The 23,026-nt window shown below is 49.3% G+C and overlaps 1 protein-coding gene across 1 annotated transcript in view; it reads left to right on the top strand.

The window, feature by feature from the left end:
- Positions 1-18,558, top strand: part of HEPHL1 (hephaestin like 1) — a 54,634-nt gene extending 36,076 nt beyond the window's left edge. Inside the window, exons 14-23 of the mRNA XM_039915017.1 lie at positions 803-1,015; positions 4,155-4,368; positions 6,564-6,703; positions 7,669-7,809; positions 8,651-8,757; positions 10,726-10,948; positions 13,806-13,945; positions 15,288-15,450; positions 16,287-16,358; positions 16,469-18,558. Of these exons, the coding sequence (XP_039770951.1) occupies positions 803-1,015; positions 4,155-4,368; positions 6,564-6,703; positions 7,669-7,809; positions 8,651-8,757; positions 10,726-10,948; positions 13,806-13,945; positions 15,288-15,450; positions 16,287-16,358; positions 16,469-16,671 (1,616 nt within the window). The 3' untranslated portion in view covers positions 16,672-18,558. The remainder of the gene's footprint in view (positions 1-802; positions 1,016-4,154; positions 4,369-6,563; positions 6,704-7,668; positions 7,810-8,650; positions 8,758-10,725; positions 10,949-13,805; positions 13,946-15,287; positions 15,451-16,286; positions 16,359-16,468) is intronic.
- The last annotated feature ends 4,468 nt before the right edge of the window (positions 18,559-23,026 follow it).

Raw genomic sequence — 23,026 nt, 5'->3', positions numbered from 1 at the left:
ATTCTCCAGAGAGGCAAAGGTTGGTCCGGAACTGCACTCCCGGGATCCAGATCTCTGTGCCGCCTCTGTGGGCTAAAGGGGAGGGAATCCGAATTCTCAGGGCTGGGAGAAAGGGATGGGGATCTGGATTCGCTAAGGGTCCCAGCTAGAAACCTCAAGGGAGCCCCGGGTGGGCTTGGGCAGGACCAGGCCAGGCTCAGGTACAGAGCAAGGCAACCAATTGCTCGTTGAACTGGGAGCTGTCAGTCAGCAGATGGGGAAGGTGCAGGTCCTGGCGAGGGTGGGGGTGAGGGGTGTGGGAGATGTCCAGCTGTGAGCCTGTGGCCTAAAAAACTGGCTTCGGGAGAGCAGGGAAGGATTGTGGACAGCTTCCGGGCAAGGAACACGTCCACCAACTCTGTTACATCGTACTCTCCCGAGCACTTGGAACAGTGCTCTGAGCACAGTAAGCATTCGATTCATTCATTCGGTCACATTTATTGAGTGCTTACTATGTGCAAAGAACTGTATTAAGCGCTTAGAGTACAGTGTAACAATAAACAGACACATTCCCTCCTCACAACGAGCTTAGCCTCAATAAATACAATTGATTGGGCAATAAGTACTGATGAATGACAATTTCCCAGCCTATTTCCAGGACAGTTATGTGTACAACTCCATCCCCTTCTGTTTTAATGCCACAGAAAAATGCTTAAATTGTATTACCTCTCTCTGAAAAGGATGATGCTACTTTGTGCAGCAGAAGAACTAGGAATATTATAGTACTCTAATTAATGGTTTGACTGTTTCCCCCTCCTTCCAGCCGTAAATGGTTACATGTACGGAAATCAGCCGGGCTTGAACATGTGCAAAGAAGATAAGGTTTCCTGGCATCTGTTTGGGCTGGGGACGGACACGGATATGCACGGAGTTCATTTCCAAGGGAACACCGTCCATTGGAGAGGAACCCACAGGGATACTGTTGCCCTTTTCCCTCATTCCTCTCTGACTGCGTTTATGCAGCCAGACCACACAGGTAAATTTGTCGATCGTAGTCTCCGGTGGCCAGATTCTGGCCCTGCCGTTGAGCCTGGGGAGCTCTCCTGCAGGGGAATTGCTCCTTTGGAAGTCAGAGGAAACAAACTCGTCCACAGGGTGAGGAGCAAGAGGGGACGCTGGCCGGTTTGTGGGTTACCATCGCTTGGCATGGTTTCATTCGGTCGGGACGTAGCCTCCAAACACCTAAGGGAGAAAGGGCCCACCGTGTGGGTCTGGGGGTTGAGCCACAAGAGAGGGTATCTCAACTCCTGTGGAGGACGCCTGATCTCCCTAGACTGAGCTTATTGCTCTCTGAGCTGGCAGGGCCTTCATCAGTCATCCGGGAGCTATCCGCAGAACACCCGCCGGGGGTGCAGGTGACGGAGTTGTTTGATTTGTTCTAATGGTATTTGTTCAGCACTTACTATGTTGATTCATTCTTTCTTTCATTTAATTATATTTACTGAGTACTTACAGTGTGCAGAGCACTGTACTAAGTGCTTGGGAAAGTCTAATACAATAAGCAAACCCATTCCCTGCCCACGACAAACACCAGGCACTATATTAAGCGCTGGGGTAGATACGCGCTAATCAGGTTGGACACAGTCCCTTTCTCATATGAGGCTCACGGTCTTAATCCTCATTTTTACAGATGGGTAACTGAGGCCCACAGAAGTGAAGTGGGTCTCCCAAAGAGGTGTGATGGGCTCTGCCGCCCCCAGGCACTGGTGGCCTCCCACTGGTGGACCATCCACCCAACAGCTCGGTGGGACCCTCCCCCAGGCCTGCATCCCGTGGCCCAGGAAAGCCCAGAGGACCCCCAGGGACAACCAGGGTGGCAGCCCGTGAAGGGCAGGGCAATCAATCAATGGTGTTTACTGATTGCTTACTATGTGCAGGGCACTGTTCTAAGCGGCTTGGGACAGTACAGTAGACAGGTAGACAAGTCTCTGACCCCCATCTCCTCGGTAATGCACACTATATAATTCACGGACTTCATCGCTTTGCAGCATTCTCCCAGTTTTGTGTTTTCATTCATTCAATCATATTTATTGAGCGTTTACTGTGTGCAGAGCACTGTACTAAGCGCTTGGAAAGTACAATTTGGCAACACACAGAGACAATCCCTACCCAACAACGGACTTATAGTCTAGAAGTGGGGGGAGACAGACAACAAGACAAAACAAGTAGACCAATAGCATCAATATAAATAAATAGAATTATATAGACCTCATTAATAAAATAAATAAAATAATAAATATGCACATACATACCCAAGTGCTGTGGGATAGAGCAGAGGGAGGGAGCTCTCACTAGTTTAGGCCTAAATCCTGTCCAGAAAGGAATCAGCCTTTTGAAATGAGTATTCCACCTGTTTTGTCAGATTTATTAATTGAGATTTTACTTGTTTGCTTCAAACACTGATTTGTGTTTAGTGGTCCCTCGGTGCCATCAGTGAAGACCTGGTCAGCAGTGTACCTCCGATGCTTAAACTACAAAATCTTTGCCCAAGAATGGCCCAAGATAGGAGCTCTATAATCTTTGCCTTGTAAGCAGTTTTAGTTTTCCTCATTTACAGTCCAGTTCTTCATCATCATCATCAGTGATATTTATTAAGAGCTTACTATGTGCAGAGCACTCTACGAAGCGCTCGGGAGAGTACAGCAGAGTCGATAGACACTTTCCCTGCTTACAACGAGCTTACACTCTAGATATCAGATGCGATTTCAAAAAACAGAGGGATGCCTAACACACATAGCTAGTCACGCTCAATTCCCTCTTCCAGGATGAAGGGGAACAGCAAAATAAACCAAGTTGATAAACTCGGGGGCTAGGAACTACTGAATGACTGGAATACTCTTGTAGGATACAACACCCATTCCACTGATTGGCCGGAACAGTCTGGAAGGACCCAGCACCTCATTCCGTGGATTAGCTAGGATACTTTTGCAGGACCCAACATTCATGCCACGGATTGACTGGAATAGTCTGGAAAGACCCAGCACCTCATCCCTTCCCCTCATTCAAATCTCTCTCTGTCAACGGGAAGGCCTCGTGGATAAATGTCTTTTAGCCGGCATGGGTAGCAGACATGCTAAGTATGAGGCTATTTACCTACTGTGGTTTGAATCTTATTACTGCTCTTCTAACCCATTGTGCCCGATAGAATATTTAGAATACGTCGAGTCCAACACTGCCTTATACTTGAAGAACAGAATACCTCAATGCATTTTTTCTCTCCCTTATTTGAAAAAGGGACCCTAGAAGGTCCACTAATCTCAAAATCTAAGAGGTGTATCCAAGTGTTTAAATACCAGACAACCTAGACGTGTGCTTAGAGAAATAAACAGCCCCTTCAGAACTCTTTGCAGGTCCTACAGTTGCTTAGAAGAATAGGAAAAAGCAGGGGTGGGCTAGCCAGGGTTAATCAGAAGAGAGTTAAAATCCTTCTGAGTAAAAATGCATAACAGTAAGTAATAGTCATGGCAGAAAGAGCATTTATTCAGCATCCACCGGAGCCAATACACTGTACTAAGTATTTGGGAGAGTACACTAGAATAAGTAGCCACATTCCCTTCCACAGGGAGCTTACACTCTAATGGGGAAGCATAGTCTCTAATGGGATCTGGTGGTATTTTTGTTTTACAGGATTGTCATTATTGGGTCAGACCAAGTAGTGCACCCAACCCAGTCCTCTGTCTGACAGAAGTCACAGGATGCTTGGAGAGACAGTATGACCAAAGGTAGCCCTTTCAAATGTATAGGAAGAAGACTAAATGCATTACTTTAGGAACCCTAAAATTAGGCCCGGTCGGGCCCAGGGTTATTGGAACACTTTTCCACAGAATTTCTGGGACAAACAGATTTTCCGGTTCAGCAGACACAACCTTTAGGAAAGACTCAGTCAAATCTCTGAGGTGGTAAAAATGAGTTTCGGCAGGACAAAAACATTTCTGACAGGAAAAAAAAATGATCTTCTCAAGTAGAACTTTTCCACGTGACTGTGTCCCTCATCGAGGAGGTTTGGTGACTAAAGGAAAAGTGGCTGAAAGCTGGTTAGTCAAGTTTCCTTTAGAGAAAAATGTGGACGTTTGCTGTCTTTTAAGAAAAGTAATATCAAGGTCATTTTCTCTCAGGCATTTTCAAAATGGTCTGTAGGACGATGGACCACTTCACTAGAGGAATGAAGCAGATCTATGAGGTGAACACCTGTGGCAATCCATCCGCCCCAGCACAGCCCCATGGGACAATCCGAGTCTTTTACATTGCGGCCGAGGAGGTGGAGTGGGACTATGCCCCCAACAAAAATTGGGAGCTTGAGAAGCAGCACATGGATTTTGGAAGAGAGAGGTACTATCAATCAATCCATCCATCGGTGGTATTTATTAAGTGTTTACTCTCTGGATAGCACCAGACTAAGTCTTGGGAGAGTACATTATAATAACGTTGATAGATACAGCCCATGACCTCAAAGAACATACAGTTAAGAGGGAGAGAGGTACGAAGCCAAACCCTTCAAATAAACCCCAGTCACCGGGAAATGTTCCGGACGGGGCTAAACTTGGAGACGGCTTGGCTTTTCTAGTTCTTGAATCAGGGCTCTGAGCTGGGGATTTGAATGGGACTCGTGAGAAGCGGCGTGGCCTAGTGGAAAGAACACGGACCTGAGAGTCAGAGGACCTGGGTTTTGATCGTTCTAATCCTGGCTCTGCCCCGTGTCTGCTGTGTGACCCTGGGGAAGTGACTTAACTTTTCTGTGCCTCAGTGACCTCATCTGTAAAAATAGGGATTTAGAGGGTGAGCCTCATGTGGGACATGGACTGGGTACAATCTGATTAGCATGTACCAACTCCAGGGCTTAGGACAGTGCCTGGCGCATAGAAAGCACTTAACAAATGCCATAAAAAAAGCAATGGGGAGAGCCCCCGATTAATAATAATAATAATGATAATGGCTGTGGGATTTGTTAAGCCCTTATTATGTGCCAGGTACTGTTCTACCCGTTACCAAGACCTGCCGGTTTCACCTCTACAATATCGCCAAGATCCGCCCTTTCCTCTCCACCCAAACGGCTACCTTACTATTACGGGCTCTCGTTATATCCCGGCTAGACTACCGTGTCAGCCTTCTCTCTGACCTCCCTTCCTCCTCTCTCGCCCCGCTCCGGTCTATTCTTCACTCCGCTGCCCGGCTCATCTTCCCGCAGAAACGATCTGGGCATGTCACTCCCCTTCTTAAACAACTCCAGTGGTTGCCTATCGACCTCCGCTCCAAACAAAAACTCCTCACTCTAGGCTTCGAGGCTCTCCATCACCTTGCCCCTTCCTACCTCTCCTCCCTTCTCTCTTTCTACCGCCCACCCCGCACGCTCCGCTCCTCCGCCGCCCACCTCCTCGCCGTCCCTCGGTCTCGCCTATCCCGCCGTCGACCCCCGGGTCACGTCCTCCCGCGGTCCCGGAACGCCCTCCCTCCTCACCTCCGCCGAACTGATTCTCTTTCCCTCTTCAAAACCCTACTTAAAAATCACCTCCTCCAAGAGGCCTTCCCAGACTGAGCTCCTCTTCCCCCTCTACTCCCTCTGCCATCCCCCCTTTACCTCTCCGCAGCTAAAGCCTCATTTTCCCCTTTTCCCTCTGCTCCTCCCCCTCTCCCTTCCCATCCCCACAGCACTGTACTCGTCCGCTCAACTGTATATATTTTCGTTACCCTATTTATTTTGTTAATGAATTGTACATCGCCTTGATTCTATTTAGTTGCCATCGGTTTTTACGAGATGTTCTTCCCCTTGACGCTGTTTATCGCCATCGTTCTCGTCTGTCCGTCTCCCCCGATTAGACCGTAAGCCCGTCAAACGGCAGGGACTGTCTCTATCTGTTGCCGACTTGTTCATCCCAAGCGCTTAGTACAGTGCTCTGCACATAGTAAGCGCTCAATAAATACTATTGAATGAATGAATGAATTCTACTACTACTAATAATACTACTGGTAATACTAGTAACAATAATAATACTGTTCTACTACGTAGATGCAAAATAATCAGGTCGCAAAGAAGTCCCTGTCCCAATTAGGGCTCCAAGTTTAAGGAGGAGGGGGACTAGGTATTGTATCCTCCTTTGACGGCTGAGCAAACGGAGACACAGAGAACTTAAGTGACTTGCCCAAGGTCACCCAGGAGGGAAGGGGCGGAGGGGAGATCAGAACTCAAGTCCCAGGCCCAGGGTCTTCCCAGGAGGCCACACTGCTTCTCTGTCCATCACTGGAAGGGAATCAGAGGCAATGGGTTTTGGTCCCTTCTCGAAGCTCTCATGTTCCAGAAGACAGTGCCCTATTTATCCACGAGGATAGGGTAGTGCCATCTTCTGGCTAAATGAAAATTTCCCTATACATTTGGAGGTCACGCCTCCCTCCACCACAATATAATGAGTGAAATATTATTTCACTCAGTTTCACGCAGGGGGAAAGGTGACTTTTGAATCGGTGGTATTATTTCATGGAATTCGGCCACTCCGGGGAATCGGCTAAGCGGTGGTGTTTCTCCTACGTAGGTATGGGGAAATATTTATGAACCACACGGAGAAGTGGATCGGCTCTCAGTACAAGAAAGTGGTTTACAGGGAGTATACGAATGGGGAATTTGTGGAGATCAAGGCGAGATCACCCCGAGAGGAGCATCTGGAAATCTTGGGTAAGTGACCCCCCAGCCACCCACACCCACCCTCTCACCTTCAGCCTGCTTCCTTAAGAAACAGACCCTCTTAGATGTTTGGCTGCAGTGGGCAGGAAGGAAACAGCTCTATCAATCGATCAATCAGTGGTATGTATTGCGTGCTCACTGCAGACCAATGTATTAGACGCTCGGGAGAGTAAAGTATGGCTCTGACCTCTTCCAGTTAGTCGGTCGCTATCCGACCTGTTCCTTGTAGGGAAAACTTCGTTGATCTTCTCCATCGTGGAGGATGTTTTTAGAGGGGGAACTTTGAGGCCAGGAAATACTTACCTAATGGGGCTTCCTAGTTCCAGATGTTGCACGAGAACATAAAGGACAGTCAAAAGAGAATTACTTAGTATCCACAATCATAAAGCAATGAATCAATCCGTTACTGAGCACTCGCGTGGTGCAGAGCATTGTACGCGGTGCTTTTTTAATGGTATTTAAGCGCTTACCATGGGCCAGGCACTGTAGTAAGCGCCGGGGTAAGTACAAGCTAATCATGTTGGACACTATCCCTGTCCCACATGGGACGCAAGGTCTTAATCCCCATTTTACAGATTGGATAGCTGAGGCATAGAGAAGGGAAGCGACTTCCCCAGAGTCACACAGCAGACAAGTGGCGGAGAGACGTTTTGACTCTCAGGCCTGTGTTCTAGCCACTGGGCCATGCTGCTTCTCGTTGGCACTCGGCGAATCCCGTAGCTGGGGCGATCCACGTCCAGGCTAGAAGCAGACGGTGGAGAGAACACACTGTGCGAATGGGGCTTGGAGGTGTCTGACATCCACAGGCACCTGGGCTTGGCCAGGGTGAGGTTGGCTGGAAAAGAGAAGCAGCAGCTACCACAGAACCTTTCCAGCTGTAAAGCGTGGGCTCATAGTGCTTGAGTTTGAATGGGAGGAACAAAGCTGATCGCCACAGGCCTGTTGTTTTAATTTAGGACCCATGATCCGGGCAGAGGTTGGTGACTCCGTCCTGATCGTATTTAAGAACAAAGCCAAGCGGCCCTACTCCATCGCTGCCCACGGCGTAGAAGATATGGATGGTGGCAAAAGGCTCGAAGTGCCCAACACCAGGCCAGGTAAGGGGAATCATCAACCCCGATTCCACTTTACTGGTAATTGGGGTGTTTATTAAACACTTACTAAGTGCCAAGCTCTGTACTAAACTCCGGGGTAGATTGCAAGATAATCAGGTCCCACAGGGGCTCAGACTGTCGAATCCCCATTTTGCAAATGAGGGAACTGAGGCACAGAGAAGTGAAGTCATTTGCACAAGGTTGCACAGGCAGACAAGTGGCAGAGCCGGGATCAGAGCCCAGATCCTCTGAATCCCAGGCCTGGGCTCTTTCCACTAGGCCACGCTGCTCCTCTGTCCGTCTGTCACCTAAATCACATGCCTATGCTTTCTTCCTGAGAGGGCTCCCAATTTTCCCACCCTCTGTGCAACCTGCTTTGAAGTTGGTTTGAAAATGTCAGTCTTGGGATTTACTACAGGAAGGTGAGAGGTAAGGATTATGGTGAAGCTAGGCTTTAAACTGATAATAGGACCTTAAGTATGCTATATAAATATATATTATGTCTATGTGTGCTGTTTATAGGATATGCATTATAAATATATATGTGCAATTGATTGGGGAAGGAAGGGGGAATAGAAAAACTGGGCACATCTCCATTCTTCATTGTCACTTCTATAATATTTTCTAAAGTTCTTCTCTTAATGACAGAGTTAGAGATCGGCGAAAATCCAAACCAAAGGTCCATTTTGGCACTCCCAAACTATTTGGCGGAACTTGGACTATTTGCCAAAGACGGGGAGATTTTTCTAAACGATAGAAACTTATCTTGCGGAATGCTTCGGTAAATCGAGAGACTACAGTCTGACTTAGCCAACTGGGTAATTTTTCATCTCCTGTGTTTCAGGCGAAATAAAAACCTACCGGTGGAATATCCCTAAAAGGTCCGGCCCGGGTCCCTCTGACCCGAATTGTATCTCGTGGGTGTATTATTCCACGGCAGATTTTGTGAAGGTAACGATGATGGTGGCCAGAATCCAAGATGCTTTAAATAGAGGCATTGTTTTGACTTGATGTTCCGGGTGGTTAACAGACAGCGTTTTGTGGTTGGAGGGTCTGTCTCATGGACCAAAAAAAAAAAAAAAGTTGAAAAATTGAAAATGCTGGTGTCGTTCTCAGTGATCCAAGCTGCACAGGATACTGAGTGAGTTGGCAGCGGGGGTACTGGGAAAACAAGAATAATAACCCCCCACCCTGCCAATCAAGGGGACCCTATCATTAACCAACCCGCCATCCTAATTGGCAGATTGCAGTTCAGACTTTTCCACCTCCCTTCCCTCCCACATATCCTGTCACGCTTTTCCATTTCCTCACCCCCAAACCCCAAATTCTCACCACACATCCCACTGCACCCTTGAAACGACGCTCCCATCCTCCCAGAGTCCGGCCACACAGGGTGACAGGATGAGCCACCAGCAGCCTAGGATGAGCTTCTTGGCCAATCAAGAGACATATTTGAGAACGAGATTTGGGGGGAAACATGTCTGCCCCACTTCATTTTGAATCTGCTCTGTCCTTTCATGCCAAATTGAGGCAAACATACTGGCTGGGAGCAAATCCACTATCTTTGCTCTTCTTCTGGTATTTGTAAAGCGTTTACTATGTGCCAGGCACCGTACTAAGTGCTGGGGTAGATAAGCTAATCAGGTTGTCCTCAGTCCTTGTCCCACGTGGGGCTCACGGACTCCACCCCCAGTTTACAGCTGAGGTAACTGAGGCCCAGAGAACCAAAGTGACTTGCCCAAGGTCACACAGCAGACAAATGGTGGAGCTGGGATGAGAACGCAGGTCCTTCTGACGCCCAGGCCCGGGCTCGATCCAGTAGGCCACGCAGCCTTATCTCTCCCTGGTCAACAAGTCAGGAACTGTTAGCATCACTAAGGAAAAGGAAGTTATCCTCCTACAAGTGCCATTTGCCGACCCAATCGTTGTGCCCTGGAGGTTTGGGGCATTTAGGCGATAAAAAGAAACAGAAGCAGAGCCAAATGGAAGAGAGATCACAGTACAGCAAGGGGCGATGTGGCCAGGGTGGCTACCTCTCTGCTGGCTCTACTTCAAATTACAAAGAGAGGACCTCAACTCTGCTGTCCCCTTCTCCCCCTCCACTCCTCCCTGATACCCAAACGCTGAGTCCCTGCAATCTAAGGAGCTATTCATTCATTGAGTTGTATTTACTGAGCGCTTACTGTGTGCAAGGAACAAAAATCGAGTTAACTGTGCCAGATTTTCCTCCAGCAACACTTCATCCTGCATCATTGTGCTTACCGAGTGTCCCTTAGATTCAGACCCCATAAACAGAAACTCTCAAACGTGTGTCTTAAAAGTGTCTATTTTTGCATCGTGGAAACAGACTATTAGGATGAAAAAAATTTAACACCAGCAGATGGCTTTACAACTACGTTACCGTCAAACTACATAGAGAAGTTATCACAATTAAAACTGGAAAGCCTAAAACTGACTAGCAGTGTAGGCGTTATAGTTTAGGGAGATGGCATTAAGGACAAAAGAAAACATAATTTATTAAATTTCTCTAAGGTCAGCTTTCTGAGCTTCATTAAGCCCCCTGCCAAATTTCCTGGGCTCTGGCCTTGGCTGCCCCAAGCCTCTAGCGCTTTCAATGACTATTTCTGGTTACCAGCGTTTGGGTTACGAGGATACTTAGTTCTCTTCTAATACCAGGGTTGCATTTTGGCCACACCTCACATTAGGAAAAGCTCCCATAGTCATCCAGTCACACACACAGACTGTTATGCCATTGTGGTTTACCCTATCCAAAAAGGCTTGTGTTTTGAGATAAACATTCACCATTCCTTAGCAGTGGTCTCGCCAAAATGCTTAGAGAAAACAGGCCCGGTGGCAGATTGTGGTTAATTGCTAGGATCTTTATCTCTCCACTCCTCGGTTTCTCCTCCTCCCTCTCAGGATACCTACAGTGGTTTGATAGGCCCACTGATCACATGTAGAGAAGGAATACTAAATGAGATGGGGCGAAGAAGTGATGTCGATTATGAGTTTGCGCTCCTGTTTTTGATCTTCAATGAGAATGAATCCTGGTATCTGGATGAGAATATTAAAAACCATCTTGATAAGGACCCTGCTGATTTTAAACCCTCCGATGACTTCGAGAAGAGCAATAGGATGCATGGTAAGTTCGACTTGGCCTGGGAAATGTAAGAGGGCTTAAGGCTCTCTTCCCATCTCCACAAAGGAAGAAGTATAATAGCTATAGTAGTAACACCGGTATTCATTCATTCAGTCGTATTTATAGAGCGCTTAATATGTGCAGAGCACTCTACTAAGCACTTGGGAAGTACAGTTCAGCAACAAAGAGACAATCCCTGCCCACAACAGGCTCACGGGGGAGGCAGACATCAAAAGAAGTAAACGGGCATCAGTAGCATCGATCTAAATAGAATTATAGCTATATACACATCATTAAGACAAATAAATAGAATTATAATTATAAATATGTACGTATATACACAAGTGTTGTGGGGCGGGGAAGGAGTTAGAGCAAAGGGAGTGAGTCAGGGCGATGGGGAGGGGGAGCAGAGGAAAAGGGGGGTTCAGTCTGGGAAGGAAAAGGGGGCTTAGTCTGGAAAGTGGGAGTATTGATAGTTGGAGAAGAATTGGTAATAGTAATAGAAGTGATAGTAATCGTAATAGCAGTAATAATGGTAGTAGTAATTTTTTCTTGTCTTATGCTAAGTCATCTCCGACCCCTAGCGACACCGTGAACACATCCCTCCCAGAACAGCCCATCTCCAACCTGCCATCGTTCTGGGAGCGGATCCATAGGTTTCTTGGTAGAAATCCGGAAGCGGTTTACCATCGCCTCCTTCCACGCAGTAAGCTTGAGTCCCCACCCTCCACCCTCTCCCGCGCCGCTGCTGCCCAGCACAGGGGAGTCTTGCCTCATAGCAGACGGCCTGCCGCCCGCCAGCCACTGCCCGAACTAGGAATGGAATGGACGGGCCTCCGCTTGGCTCTCCCTCCAGTAGTCGAGACTGGCAGAGGACTGGAAACTCTCTAGGTGTGACACTGAGAGGGAGGTAGTAGTAATAATATTGGTAATAATCCTAATAGTAGTAGCAGTTTCTGTGGGCCAAGCGCTGTTCTAAGCGCTGGAGTAGATACAAGGTAATGAGGTTGTCCCACGTGGGGCTCCCAGTCTTAATCCCCATTTTACAGATGAGGGAACTGAGACCCAGAGAAATGAAGTGACTCGCCCGAGGTCACACAGCAGACAAGTGTGGAGCCGGGAGTGGAACCCACGACCTCTGACTCCCAAACCCGGGCTCTTTCCACTTAGCCACGCTGCTTCTCGTAGGATGCCGTTAATGCTAGTGATATTAGTAATGCCATTAATAGTAGTAGGAACCTTTATTGAGAGCCCTTTTGTGCACAGGATTGTTTTAGGCACTTGGGAAGTACAGAGTAACCAAGTGACGTGTTCCCTGCCCACCAGAAGCTTACACTCCAACAGGGGAGACAAACGTAAAAATATTTACCAGTAGGAATATCAAAAACAAATGAAGCAGGACATAGCTCTCTGAGGACTAAGGAATAAGTCGAATAAGTGTTTGAGTTGACGGAAGGGATGCCGTGATTCCGGGTGCTGGAAAATCAATCAGGGTAAATTCGTTGGAGGAGACGGCCTCAGATCCCTCAAGCTCTTGACCTCTAGACCTTTGAGCCAACGATGGAACCCCAGAAGGAGGAAGGTTGTATTGAGGTGTTCTACCAACTGTCTGGCTCCCTCCCATACTGCCTTCTGATAGAGCTTTAAAATGGAGGAAACGATTGAAGTTTTCTTATCAGAGGGCAGGCGTGGATTGTTGAGGCACCGCGAAACTCTCCATCAATTGATTTATTCAGATAATTTTGCTTATCCCCATTATCAGGAACCACTATGTCATATCTCGGGTACTAGAAATGTGTATTTAAAGGGGTATCCCTAGGACAATCCTGGTTCCCCAGTTTTTAGGCTATGATGGTAGCACATACAGAAGCAGTCAGGGTGGTTGGCAAAGGATATCATCTTTGCAGATGATGGGCAACTATCTATCTGTAAATCGGGGAGATGGGCATCAAGGAATCTAGAGTTGTAGAACGGCTCAGGGGTGACTCATGGCAGGGGCCCTTCCCAACTCTAAACCCAGTTGACCTCCTCAAAGAACCTCTGAGATCGTAAAGCACTTCCCATTTTATCGCTTCCGGAAAATCGTTTTAATGAACTCGAGGAACTCCAGAAGTGTTTGTTCAGGTTAAATTTGTTTTGCTAAGGACACAGCCTCGATTGGGTGACTCACCCTTGCCTGTCTGAGCATTCCTGTCCTTGATTCGCTCTGTGTTTGTTCTGGAGGTAATCAGTGGGGCTGAGGAGTCTCTTGAGAATATCTTTCAGGGGAGGTCTGTTGTTTTAAACTAGGGCATGAGGTGCAGGGGGAAGGAGAGAGGTTGGAGAACAGTAGTTGTAATTGTAATAATAGTATTCAGTGGTATTTAGTGAGCGCTTGCTGTTTGCAGAGCACTGTACTAAGCATTTGGGAGAGTGTAATACAACAGAACTGGCAGAAACATTCCCTGCCTCCAGGAATCTTACAGTCTAGAGGATTGATTAAGCACTTAGCAGGTGCAGAGCACTGTACGAAGCACTGGCAAAGCGTACGCAGGCGGGGACTTAGACATGCAGATTGAAGAGGCAAATTATGGCACGTTCCAGAGGTGTCTTCTAATCTTTTGGGCTGGTTGCATTGATCAGAAGCATCTACTGAGCACCTATTGAGGGTAGAGCACTGTACTAAGCACTTAGACTGCAGCAGAGGTAAAAAAAAAAAAAAAGTGTCCCCACCCTCAAGCAACTTATGGTCCTCCGACCAATAAGTCGTGGTTTTTTGGTTTGTTTAGGGTACTTGTTAAGCGCTTACTTTGTGCCAACCACTCTACTAAGACTGTGGTAGATACGAGACTGAGTCCAAGCTGTTCCTTCCCTTTTTCAGCAATTAACGGGAAGATCTACGGGAACCTCCACGGCCTGGTAATAAAGGAAGATTCGAAGACCGACTGGTACCTGTTGGGAATGGGAACGGAAGTGGACATACACACCGTCCACTTCCACGCAGAGAGCTTTATATTCAAGGTGAGCGACCCACCTCTCCCGGCCTGCCCCCTCCTTTTGAGCTGGTGACCGTTTGTAAAGAAGAGGGGTTCAGCTCCAGCCCAACTCAAATGGGCCTGGGTCAGCGTGGGGCTCTTTTGCCGGTCCATTCCAGGGCAAGGTAGTACCGGCATTTTGATTCAGTCTGAGTTTACCGGGCCCTGAGGTCTTGGGCAGCTTGGTTCTCGGCGGCTGAAGGGCCGGAGGTCCACTATCCAATAATGATAATAACAAAAATAATGGTACTTGTTAAGCACTGGCTGTGGGCCAAACACTGGTCTAAGCTCTGGGTTAAGTACAAATTAATCAGGTCAGACACAGTCCCTGTCCTATAGGAGCTCACAGTCTTAATCCCTGTTTCACAGATGAGGTCACTGAGGCCCAGAGAAGTTAAGTGACTTGTCCAAAGTTGCATAGCTGACATCAGCGCTTAGAACAGTGCTTGGCATATAGTAAGCGCTTAACAAATACCATCATTATTATCATGTGGTGACCAGGCAGAGAGGGTCACGCTGCTTCCCCTAGTCATGGCTCTGGAGGCCCAGGATATACCCCAGGTTTCCACAGATTTGATCTGGACACCCTCCACCCCCCAACCAGGAAGACCCCAAACTCAGCTCCTCGAAGGTCTTTTTTTATGATATTTAGGCCCATGTTCTATCCGCTAGACCATAGTGCCTCTCTGAAGCCTTAGGTCTGTTACCCCCGGGGGCACTTTTCCTTGAGGAACTCAAGTTGGTTGAGGTAGAATTGGGGAACTAGCCGTTTTTCAATCCCCACCACCAGTTTTGTAAGAACAATAATAATAATAGTGATAACAATAATAAATAATCGAGGTATTCGATAAACACTTAATATGGGCCAAGCACTGTACAGAGGGCTGAAGTAGATCCAGTGCACTCAGATCAGACAGCGTTCTGTCTCCGTGGGCTCTCGTTTTTCCCACAAAATAGAGAAGTTATTCGGTCGTGTAGTTGCTTGCACTTGGAGACAGTTTGTAAAAATAATAATAATAATGATTATTTTATTTAAGCACTCTGTGGCAAGCACTGTACTAAACGTTGGGGTAAGGCACACTACACAGCCTCAAATCTCACCTCTCTGTTGCTGAATTGTACTTTCCAAGCACCCAGTACAGTGCTCTGCACGTGGAAAGCTCTCAATAAATACGATTGAATGGATGTAAGTAGTAGAGGTGAATGATTTTGTTAGGCTAAGGGTCTTCTGGCTGCATTTCGTCTGTCTTATTGAACGTTCACCCTCCTTGCAAGGTGACAAGGGAGGGAAGAAGACTGTCCTAGGTGTGGTGTTTTGCCTCCTGCAGATGGACAAGTCTTACCGAGAAGACGTACACGATCTCTTCCCGGGGACCTTTCAAACCATCGAACTCATAGCGGATCACCCGGGAACGTGGCTGCTGCACTGTCACGTGACCGATCACATCCATGCCGGCATGGAAACGACCTACACCGTCCTGAGGAACATAGGTAGAGCCACTGGGCCCCTGCTCTCCCGCGGTTCCTTCTCTTAAAGTTCCCAGAACACCGCTTGGGTCGGAGTGTTCAGAAACGCAGTACCTTCCCTGTGTCTGTAGAGCACATTTATGTTCTCCCGGAGTGCTTTCCACAGGAACGATCTAACCCGGGCCGCACAACGTCCTTCTGCAGTAGGGAGAGGCCGCGACGATTATCTTCGTTTTGCAGATGAGGAAACTGAGGCACAGAGAGGTCGAGCAAGGTGATCCAGCAAGCCAGGGGCTGAGCTGGAACCGGAGGCCAAGACTCCGGCCTGCTGGCCCCGACCGCTTTCACTAGGCCCCAAAGGGACGAGGGAGGGAGCAGGAGGAGTATTACTGAGGGCCCACTGGATTCAATTCATCGGACTAAGCGTTCGGAGAGTACTCAGCAGAGAAGTGCCTCGTGTTGAGGAAAGCAAGGCAGCATTTCAAAGCCAGTTGAAAGTACTGGTGAGGCCCATCCCGGAAAAAGTTCACCCCCATCTCCCGAGAACCCCCATCCAGGCGGCCTGCCTTCTCTGGCCTACAGGGACCGGTTTTAGCAGCGGGATGGGCAGTAGAGTGGGATGCTGCTGAAACAGCCACGGGGCCTCCCAGCACGGCCGAGGCGGGGAAGGCTCCTAAATCATCTGTCCAATTAGCCCAGTAGTTAGAGACCCCGCGGCTTTTAGAGGAATTCAAAGCGAGTGGGTAGCTTAGCCCCCGAGGGTGGAACAAAATCGTCGGGAAGCATTAATTCTCAACATCATCTCTCTCTCCTCGGCTGGCTCTCGTCAACGAAACGTGCTGCTCCTCTGGTCCCGGCAGACAACAGGATTCCTTACTCGACCAAGGTGCCTTTTGAAGAAGCAGCCCCTCCGGCCACCATACCTACGGATGGTATGGAAGCCCCTTTCCGTCTCCCATCCTGTGAGGGAGTGGTTGAGAGGGAGGATGGGGTGAGGCCCCTGGACGGCAGCCGCTCACGTACCCAATTCTCATTTTCACAGACGGAAGTAACCAAGAGAGGATACATTTCTTGGGCAAAAAGCTGGATCCCAGAGGGGCCAAAGCGGCCCTGGTCAGCCTCTTTATCATCGGATCTCTCCTCCTGGTCGCCGTCGTGGTCCTGTTCCTCAGCCTCCGCTCCGTTCGGAGGAGGATGGCCTATCGAGCGGTGCACACGTGCGCTCTCCCGACGGACACTCTGTAAGCCGGTCCCCTCCCCGGCCCTCCCTCCCAAAAGTGGGGGAAATAGCGGGCCCGGGTCCCCAACCTGGACCTGCGACTAAGTTCACAAAGTTGGCAATAGACGCTGTACTCTACCCCGGATTGGGCCCCCAAAGCCGCTCTCAATACTGCAAAGGAAACGCAAGCCGCTTGCCGTCCTTGTGTGAAACGGGCTGTGAATCGCTTTCAGGCGCAAAACACAGGGAACGCGAAGTGGGGAGGGAAAAGAAAGAAAGAAGCATTGGCTGGACAGAGAAATGTTGAATCTGAGTCACTCCCTAAGTGAGATTACTTAAGAGGGATGCAGGGTTTTGCCTCTGACTTAGGAGACGATGCCTTCAGGGGTGACCACGATCAGTATCCAGATTGACAATACCATCACGATCTAGATATCAATGGGAGAGGACTGATTTTTTTCCCCTCCATCCGACAGGGTAGTTTCTACCTTAAAGTATTTCAGGGTCAGAAACCTCTACTAGGATTTTAAGCATCTGCAGGCAGAATTTAACCTAGTGAATCTGAACACTTAACCAATTCTCCTCTCTTCTTCCTCTTTCACCAACAGGTCGTGCACTGAGTTAGTTACGGGAAAGATGGGGTTTTTTTCATTTTAAATTGCTGCTTTTTTTTTTTTTTTACATAAACTACAGAGAGACATTTGAACTTTTACAACTCACTTAGACCTAGGTTTTACTATGACGTATGTCTGTGGACGAGGTTTTATATCAACAAGTGTCTTCGTACTGATGCTTCAGAACCGAGGAGGGGTCGAGTCTGAGAAAACATCCCGGCAGACAGATTCTTCCACTGTGGCTGGTTGCCCCCGAGGCCTACTCCTCTGGCTTCACTCTGAAAATGAAGGTTTATTATTCCTGTCTGGGAGAGCAGGTTTTAACGTCCTTCTCCTTCTTAAGCAACAGAAACAACATTCTGCAGTATGAGAAATAGCGTCAGTAGGTTTCTGTCATCACGAGGGGCCTCCGAACCAACAGAATCTGTCTGGACCCCGGGTTTAAGTGGGTCTTTCGGAACTAGCACATTCTCGTTATCGGATGGACCTAGGGGGAGAGATTTAGAAAACAACAGCCCTGATTGGGTTGTGGAGTTCGGACCCCTGGCTTCTTGATTTAAAAAAAAAATTACTTTTTTTAAACACCGTAGCATCCTTTCAAAGAACTGCCAGGCCAAGAAAGTCCTCTCCTCCTGACCCCAGGGAGCAGAATAAAAATAATAGCAAGGGTCTTTATCCCTACCCTGAAACCACCTTTCCAGACTCAAGGCAGGGTACCACTGTACACTCTCCCAGACGTTTAGTACAGTGCTCTGCACCCAGTAAGTGCTCAATCAATAGGATTGATTGATTGATGGGCTAGGCGCGGGGCTGTGTTAGGGCTCACGTAGGGTGTCTTTGTTAGCGGCAGAGTGTCCGGGCACACGAGTAGAAGTAGAAGCTTTGGTGGAGGGATCTTTCATAAGGAAAAAAGGGTAATTTAGAAGGATCTTTGATGGCATCATACCCCTGAACAGTGACTGGATCACTTGTAGACTACTGTCCTTTCCTGTTCCAATTTCCTCTGTTAGGGAACCCCCATATATTTCCAGGTCTGGGCTCATCTGCCCGCTCATTAACAGCCTGTGAGTCAGATCGTTTAGTACATTGAACACGGCATCCAGAGATGGATCCTGGGCCTGCTGGACAATTACGTATAATCCCAAATACTTTAGGTTAACCCTTTCGGTCCTTTTTTTTTTTTTTAATTGACAGTAGTAATCTAATTCCTTAGAGATGTTTCTGTCTTTAATTTTTTTAAGTGGAGCCATAAAGTAGTCTGACTGTAGCAGGTTCTCTATTAAATATAAAGTGTAGCATACCAGACTGTTATTTGCATTGTTTCTTTTTGTCAGAAGCTTGTAAAGTAATAGCGGGGAAGCTCCGCCACGCCACAATTACCCGTGCTGGGTCAGCAGTGGGGGTGGGTGGGGGAAGGGGGCAGGGAAAGGACAGCGGGCCTGGGGACGGGGAGGAGAATGACGGAGGGCCAGTGCCCTGAGTGGAGAAGGCTGAGGCAGTCGGGAGGGCCGGGGCGACGGGGGGGACCGGGAGGAGAGCAGCGCTGACCCCACCTGCCCAGGTTTATGGCTGTGGAGTTTTGGCAAACTGTCCCAGGAGCAACTCGGACTCCAACCTTCAAGCCTTCCCCCAATTGGTCCCGCTATTTTCCTCCCCCTCCTGGTTTCATTCGATCGTATTTGTGGAGCGCTTATTATGGGCCGAGCCCGTTTTCCATCAAGGGGACTGGTGGATGATCCTGAGTCAACTGAAGTTGAAACTGGGACCCCCCCCCCCCCCCGCTCCCTGCCATGGGATTGATGGCGGCCTCTTCCTTGCTTCCTTCTTAAATGTGGCGTAATAGAGCACCAGCCTGGGAGTCAGAGGACCCGAATTCTAATCCCCACTCTGCCTCTTTTCTGCCTCTAGGGCAAGCCACTTAACTTCTCTCTACTTGTTTCCTCATCCGCCAAATGAGGATTTAATACCTGTTCTCCTACTTAAACTACGAGCCCCTTGTGGGACCTGATCGACTTGGATCTACACCAGCGCTTAGTACAGTGCTTGACACATGGTAAGCACTTAAATGTTACTATTATTGTCATCATGGCCTTTCCCTGACCACCCCCTAGCTAACTAGATTCCCTCTGCCCTGAGGTAAGCCCTGCCTTTCTTGGGGTCGACGGATGGAAAGTGCCCTTCGGATGGACAATAATAATGTTGGTATTTAAGCGCTTACTATGTGCCAAGCACTGTCCTAAGCGCTGGGGGAGATACGAGGTCATCAGGTTGTCCCACGTGGGGCTCACAGACTTCATCCCCATTTTACAGATGAGGGAACTGAGGCCCAGAGAAGTGAAGTGACTCGCCCACAGTCACAAGGCAGACGGGTGGCAGAGCCGGGATTCGAACCCGTGATCTCCGACTCCCAAGCCCGGGCTCCTGCCACCGAGCCACGCTGCTTCTCCGTAATCCGACAATCCAAGTGCGCCGGGCAGTCCAGGTAGGGGAGAAGTAATGGGGGAATTAAACAGGGCCCAGAATTTGCGGGGGACACCAAGAGCAGCTGCCCAGCGCCAGTGGAAGTTCCCCAGGTATTTCTGGAACTACCAGGGGCTTGGAGAGTCCACCCCCCCTCTAGAATTTATTCATTCAATAGTATTTATTGAGCGCTTACTATGCGCAGAGCACGGTACTAAGCGCTTGGAATGTAGAATTGCAGAAAGCACACGAGTTCCGTGGCTCAGTGGAAAGAGCCCGGGCTTGGGAGTCAGAGGTCACGGGTTCTAATCCCCGCTCCGCCACTTGGCAGCTGTGTGACTTTGGGCGAGTCACTTCACTTCTCCGAGCCTCGGTTCCCTCATCTGTACAATGGGGGCGAAGACTGTGAGTCCCATGTGGGACAGCCTGGTCACCCTGTATGCCCCCGGCGCTTAGAACAGTGCTTGGCACATAGTAAGCGCTTAACAAATGCCATCGTTCTTATTATTATTTGGCGACGGGGGATGCCGAAAGGTGCTCCTGTGGGATCTGTCTGGGATCTGGGAGGCGGGGCGGCCTGATGGAAAGATCACAGGACTGCGAGACAGCGACCCGGGTGCCAGCCTCCCTTTTGCCGCTGACCCGCTGGGTGACCCTGGACCAGTCACTTGACCTCTCTGGGCCTCTGTTCCTTATCTGTAACATGGGGATTAGGTAGATTGCCCGCCCTGTGTAGGAGAGGGACTGGATCCAATCTGATAACTGCCCCTGCACTTGCTGAGGCCAATCTGATAACCTGGGCCGTACCTCGATACTTAGCACATTACAGGCTCTTAATGAATGTTATTATTATTACTATCAACATCAAAGGCCATATCAGCGTGGTGGGACGGAGCCAGGGTTCTGAGAGCTGGCTGCAAGGTGAGGCGGAGTGGCTGTGTGCGTAGTTTAAGGGTCCCCCTGCCCCCTGCCAGCAACTAATAATGTTGGTATTTGTTAGGCGCTTACTATGTGCACAGCACTGTTCTAAGCGCTGGGGGGAGGTGCAGGGGAATGAGGTTGTCCCGCGTGAGGCTCACAGTTAATCCCCATTTCACAGCAGCAGCGTGAAGCAGAAGCAGCGTGGCTTAGTGGAAAGAGCCCGGGCTCGGGCGTCAGAGGTCGTGGGTTGTAATCCCGGCTCCGCCACTTGTCCGCTGTGTGACCTTGGGCAAGTCACTTCACTTCTCTGTGCCTCAGTGACCTCATCTGTAAAGATGGGGGTTAAAAAAGGTGAGCCCCACGAGGGACAATCTGATTACCCTGTATCTACCCCAGCGCTGAGAACAGTGCTTACCGTAATTATTATTATTACAGATGAGGGGACTGAGGCCCAGAGAAGTGAAGTGACTTGCCCACAGTCCCACAGCTGACAAGTGGCAGAGCCGGGATTTGAACCCAGGACCTCTGACTCCAGAGCTCTTTCCACTGAGCCACGCTGCTTCTCGGCGTGTTGGGGCAACAGCAGTTCCCAAGTGTCAGAGCGGCAGAGGCAACGAGGGTGGGTCACCCCTGCCCCTCCCCAGTCAAACGCTTTCTCCTGTCCTCCTTTTCTACCTCCTCCACCTCTTTTCTGTTTTCCCTTTCTCTACCCACCTTCCAAGAGGTCAGCAAACATAAAAATCTCACCTTAAAATTGAGGGAAGGAGGAGGGTAGGATTGCATTAGAGGAGCAGCGTGGCTCAGGGGAACGAGCCCGGGCTTGGGAGTCAGAGGTTCACGGGTTCGAATCCCGGCCCTGCCACTTGTCAGCTGTGTGACCGTGAGCAAGTCACTTCACTTCTCTGTGCCTCAGTTCCCTCCTCTGTGAAATGGGGGGGGAGACTGGGAGCCTCACGTGGGACAACCTCATCAACCCCCGTAGCTACCCCAGCACTTGGAACAGTGCTTTGCACATAGTAAGCGCTTAACGAATACCGACATTGTTATTATCCCGGCTCTGCCACTTGTCAGCTGTGTGACGAGTCACTTAGCTTCTCTGTGCCTCAGTTCCCTCATCTGTAAAATGGGGGTGAAGATGGTGAGCCTCACGGGGGACCACCTGATGACCCCGTATCTCCCCCAGCGCTTAGAACAGTGCTCTGCACCTAGTAAGCGCTTAACAAATACCGACATTATTATTGTTATTTGGTGTGGTGGACTGGACTAGGCGTTTGGGAAGAACGGCGTGTTCCCCGCGTGGTGGAGACCAACGGCCACGTAGGAATGAGTCCTAATTCATTGAATAGTATTTATTGAGCGCTTACTATGTGCAGAGCACTGTATTCGAATTAGCCTCCATGTGTTCATTAGCCTCTCCACCTCCCAAGGAGATGGGGCTGGACTAGAAGCCCGAGGTCACTGCTGACGGCCCTTTTGGGTACCGGTCACGTAGGTGCCTGTGACATCGTGTGTGTTACACTGGACATACGGTGTCATTATTATTACGGCATTTGCTAAGCGCTTACTATGTGCCAAGCACTGTTCTAAGCGCTGGGGAGGACGCAAGGCGATCGGGCGGTCCCACGTGGGGCTCCCAGTCTTCATCCCCATTTTACAGATGAGGTGACTGAGGCACAGAGAAGCGACTTGCCCAAGATCGCACAGCTGGCAAGCGGCTGAACGGGGATTTGAATCCACGACCCCTGACTCCCCAACCCGGGCTCTTTCCACTGAGCCACGCTGCTTCGGTATGTAATGACATAATAATAAGGACGATGGTATTTGCTAAGCGCTTGCTACGTGCAGAGCACTGTTCTAAGCGCTGGGGGAGACGCAGGGGAATGAGGTTGTCCCCCGTGAGGCTCGCAGCCTTCATCCCCATTTGACAGATGAGAGAAGTGAGGCTGAGAGAAGTGAAGTGACGTGCCCACAGTCACACAGCTGACAAGGGGCAGAGTCGGGACATGGCACGCACCGTGTTACAGAAGTCCATCACAGTCCCCCAACGCTCGCAGCGTGGCTCAGTGGAAAGAGCACGGGCTTTGGAGTCAGAGGTCATGGGTTCGAATCCCGACTCTGCCGCTTGTCAGCTGGGTGACTTTGGGCAAATCACTGCACTTCTCTGGGCCTCAGTCACCTCATCTGGAAAATGGGGATTGAGACTGTGAGCCCCACGTGGGACAACCTGATCCCCTTGTGTCTATCCCAGCGCTTAGAACAGTGCTCGGCACCTAGTAAGCGCTTCCCAAATACCAACATTATTAGATTAGAGAAGTAACGTGGCTCAGTGGAAAGACCCCCCAGGGTTGGGAGTCAGAGGTCATGGGTTCTAATCCCGCCTCCGCCA

Source organism: Ornithorhynchus anatinus, chromosome 20 (genome assembly GCF_004115215.2).
Source record: "Ornithorhynchus anatinus isolate Pmale09 chromosome 20, mOrnAna1.pri.v4, whole genome shotgun sequence".
NCBI classification, from domain to species: Eukaryota; Metazoa; Chordata; class Mammalia; order Monotremata; family Ornithorhynchidae; genus Ornithorhynchus; species Ornithorhynchus anatinus.
This window is presented reverse-complemented; position numbering and strand designations above follow the sequence as displayed.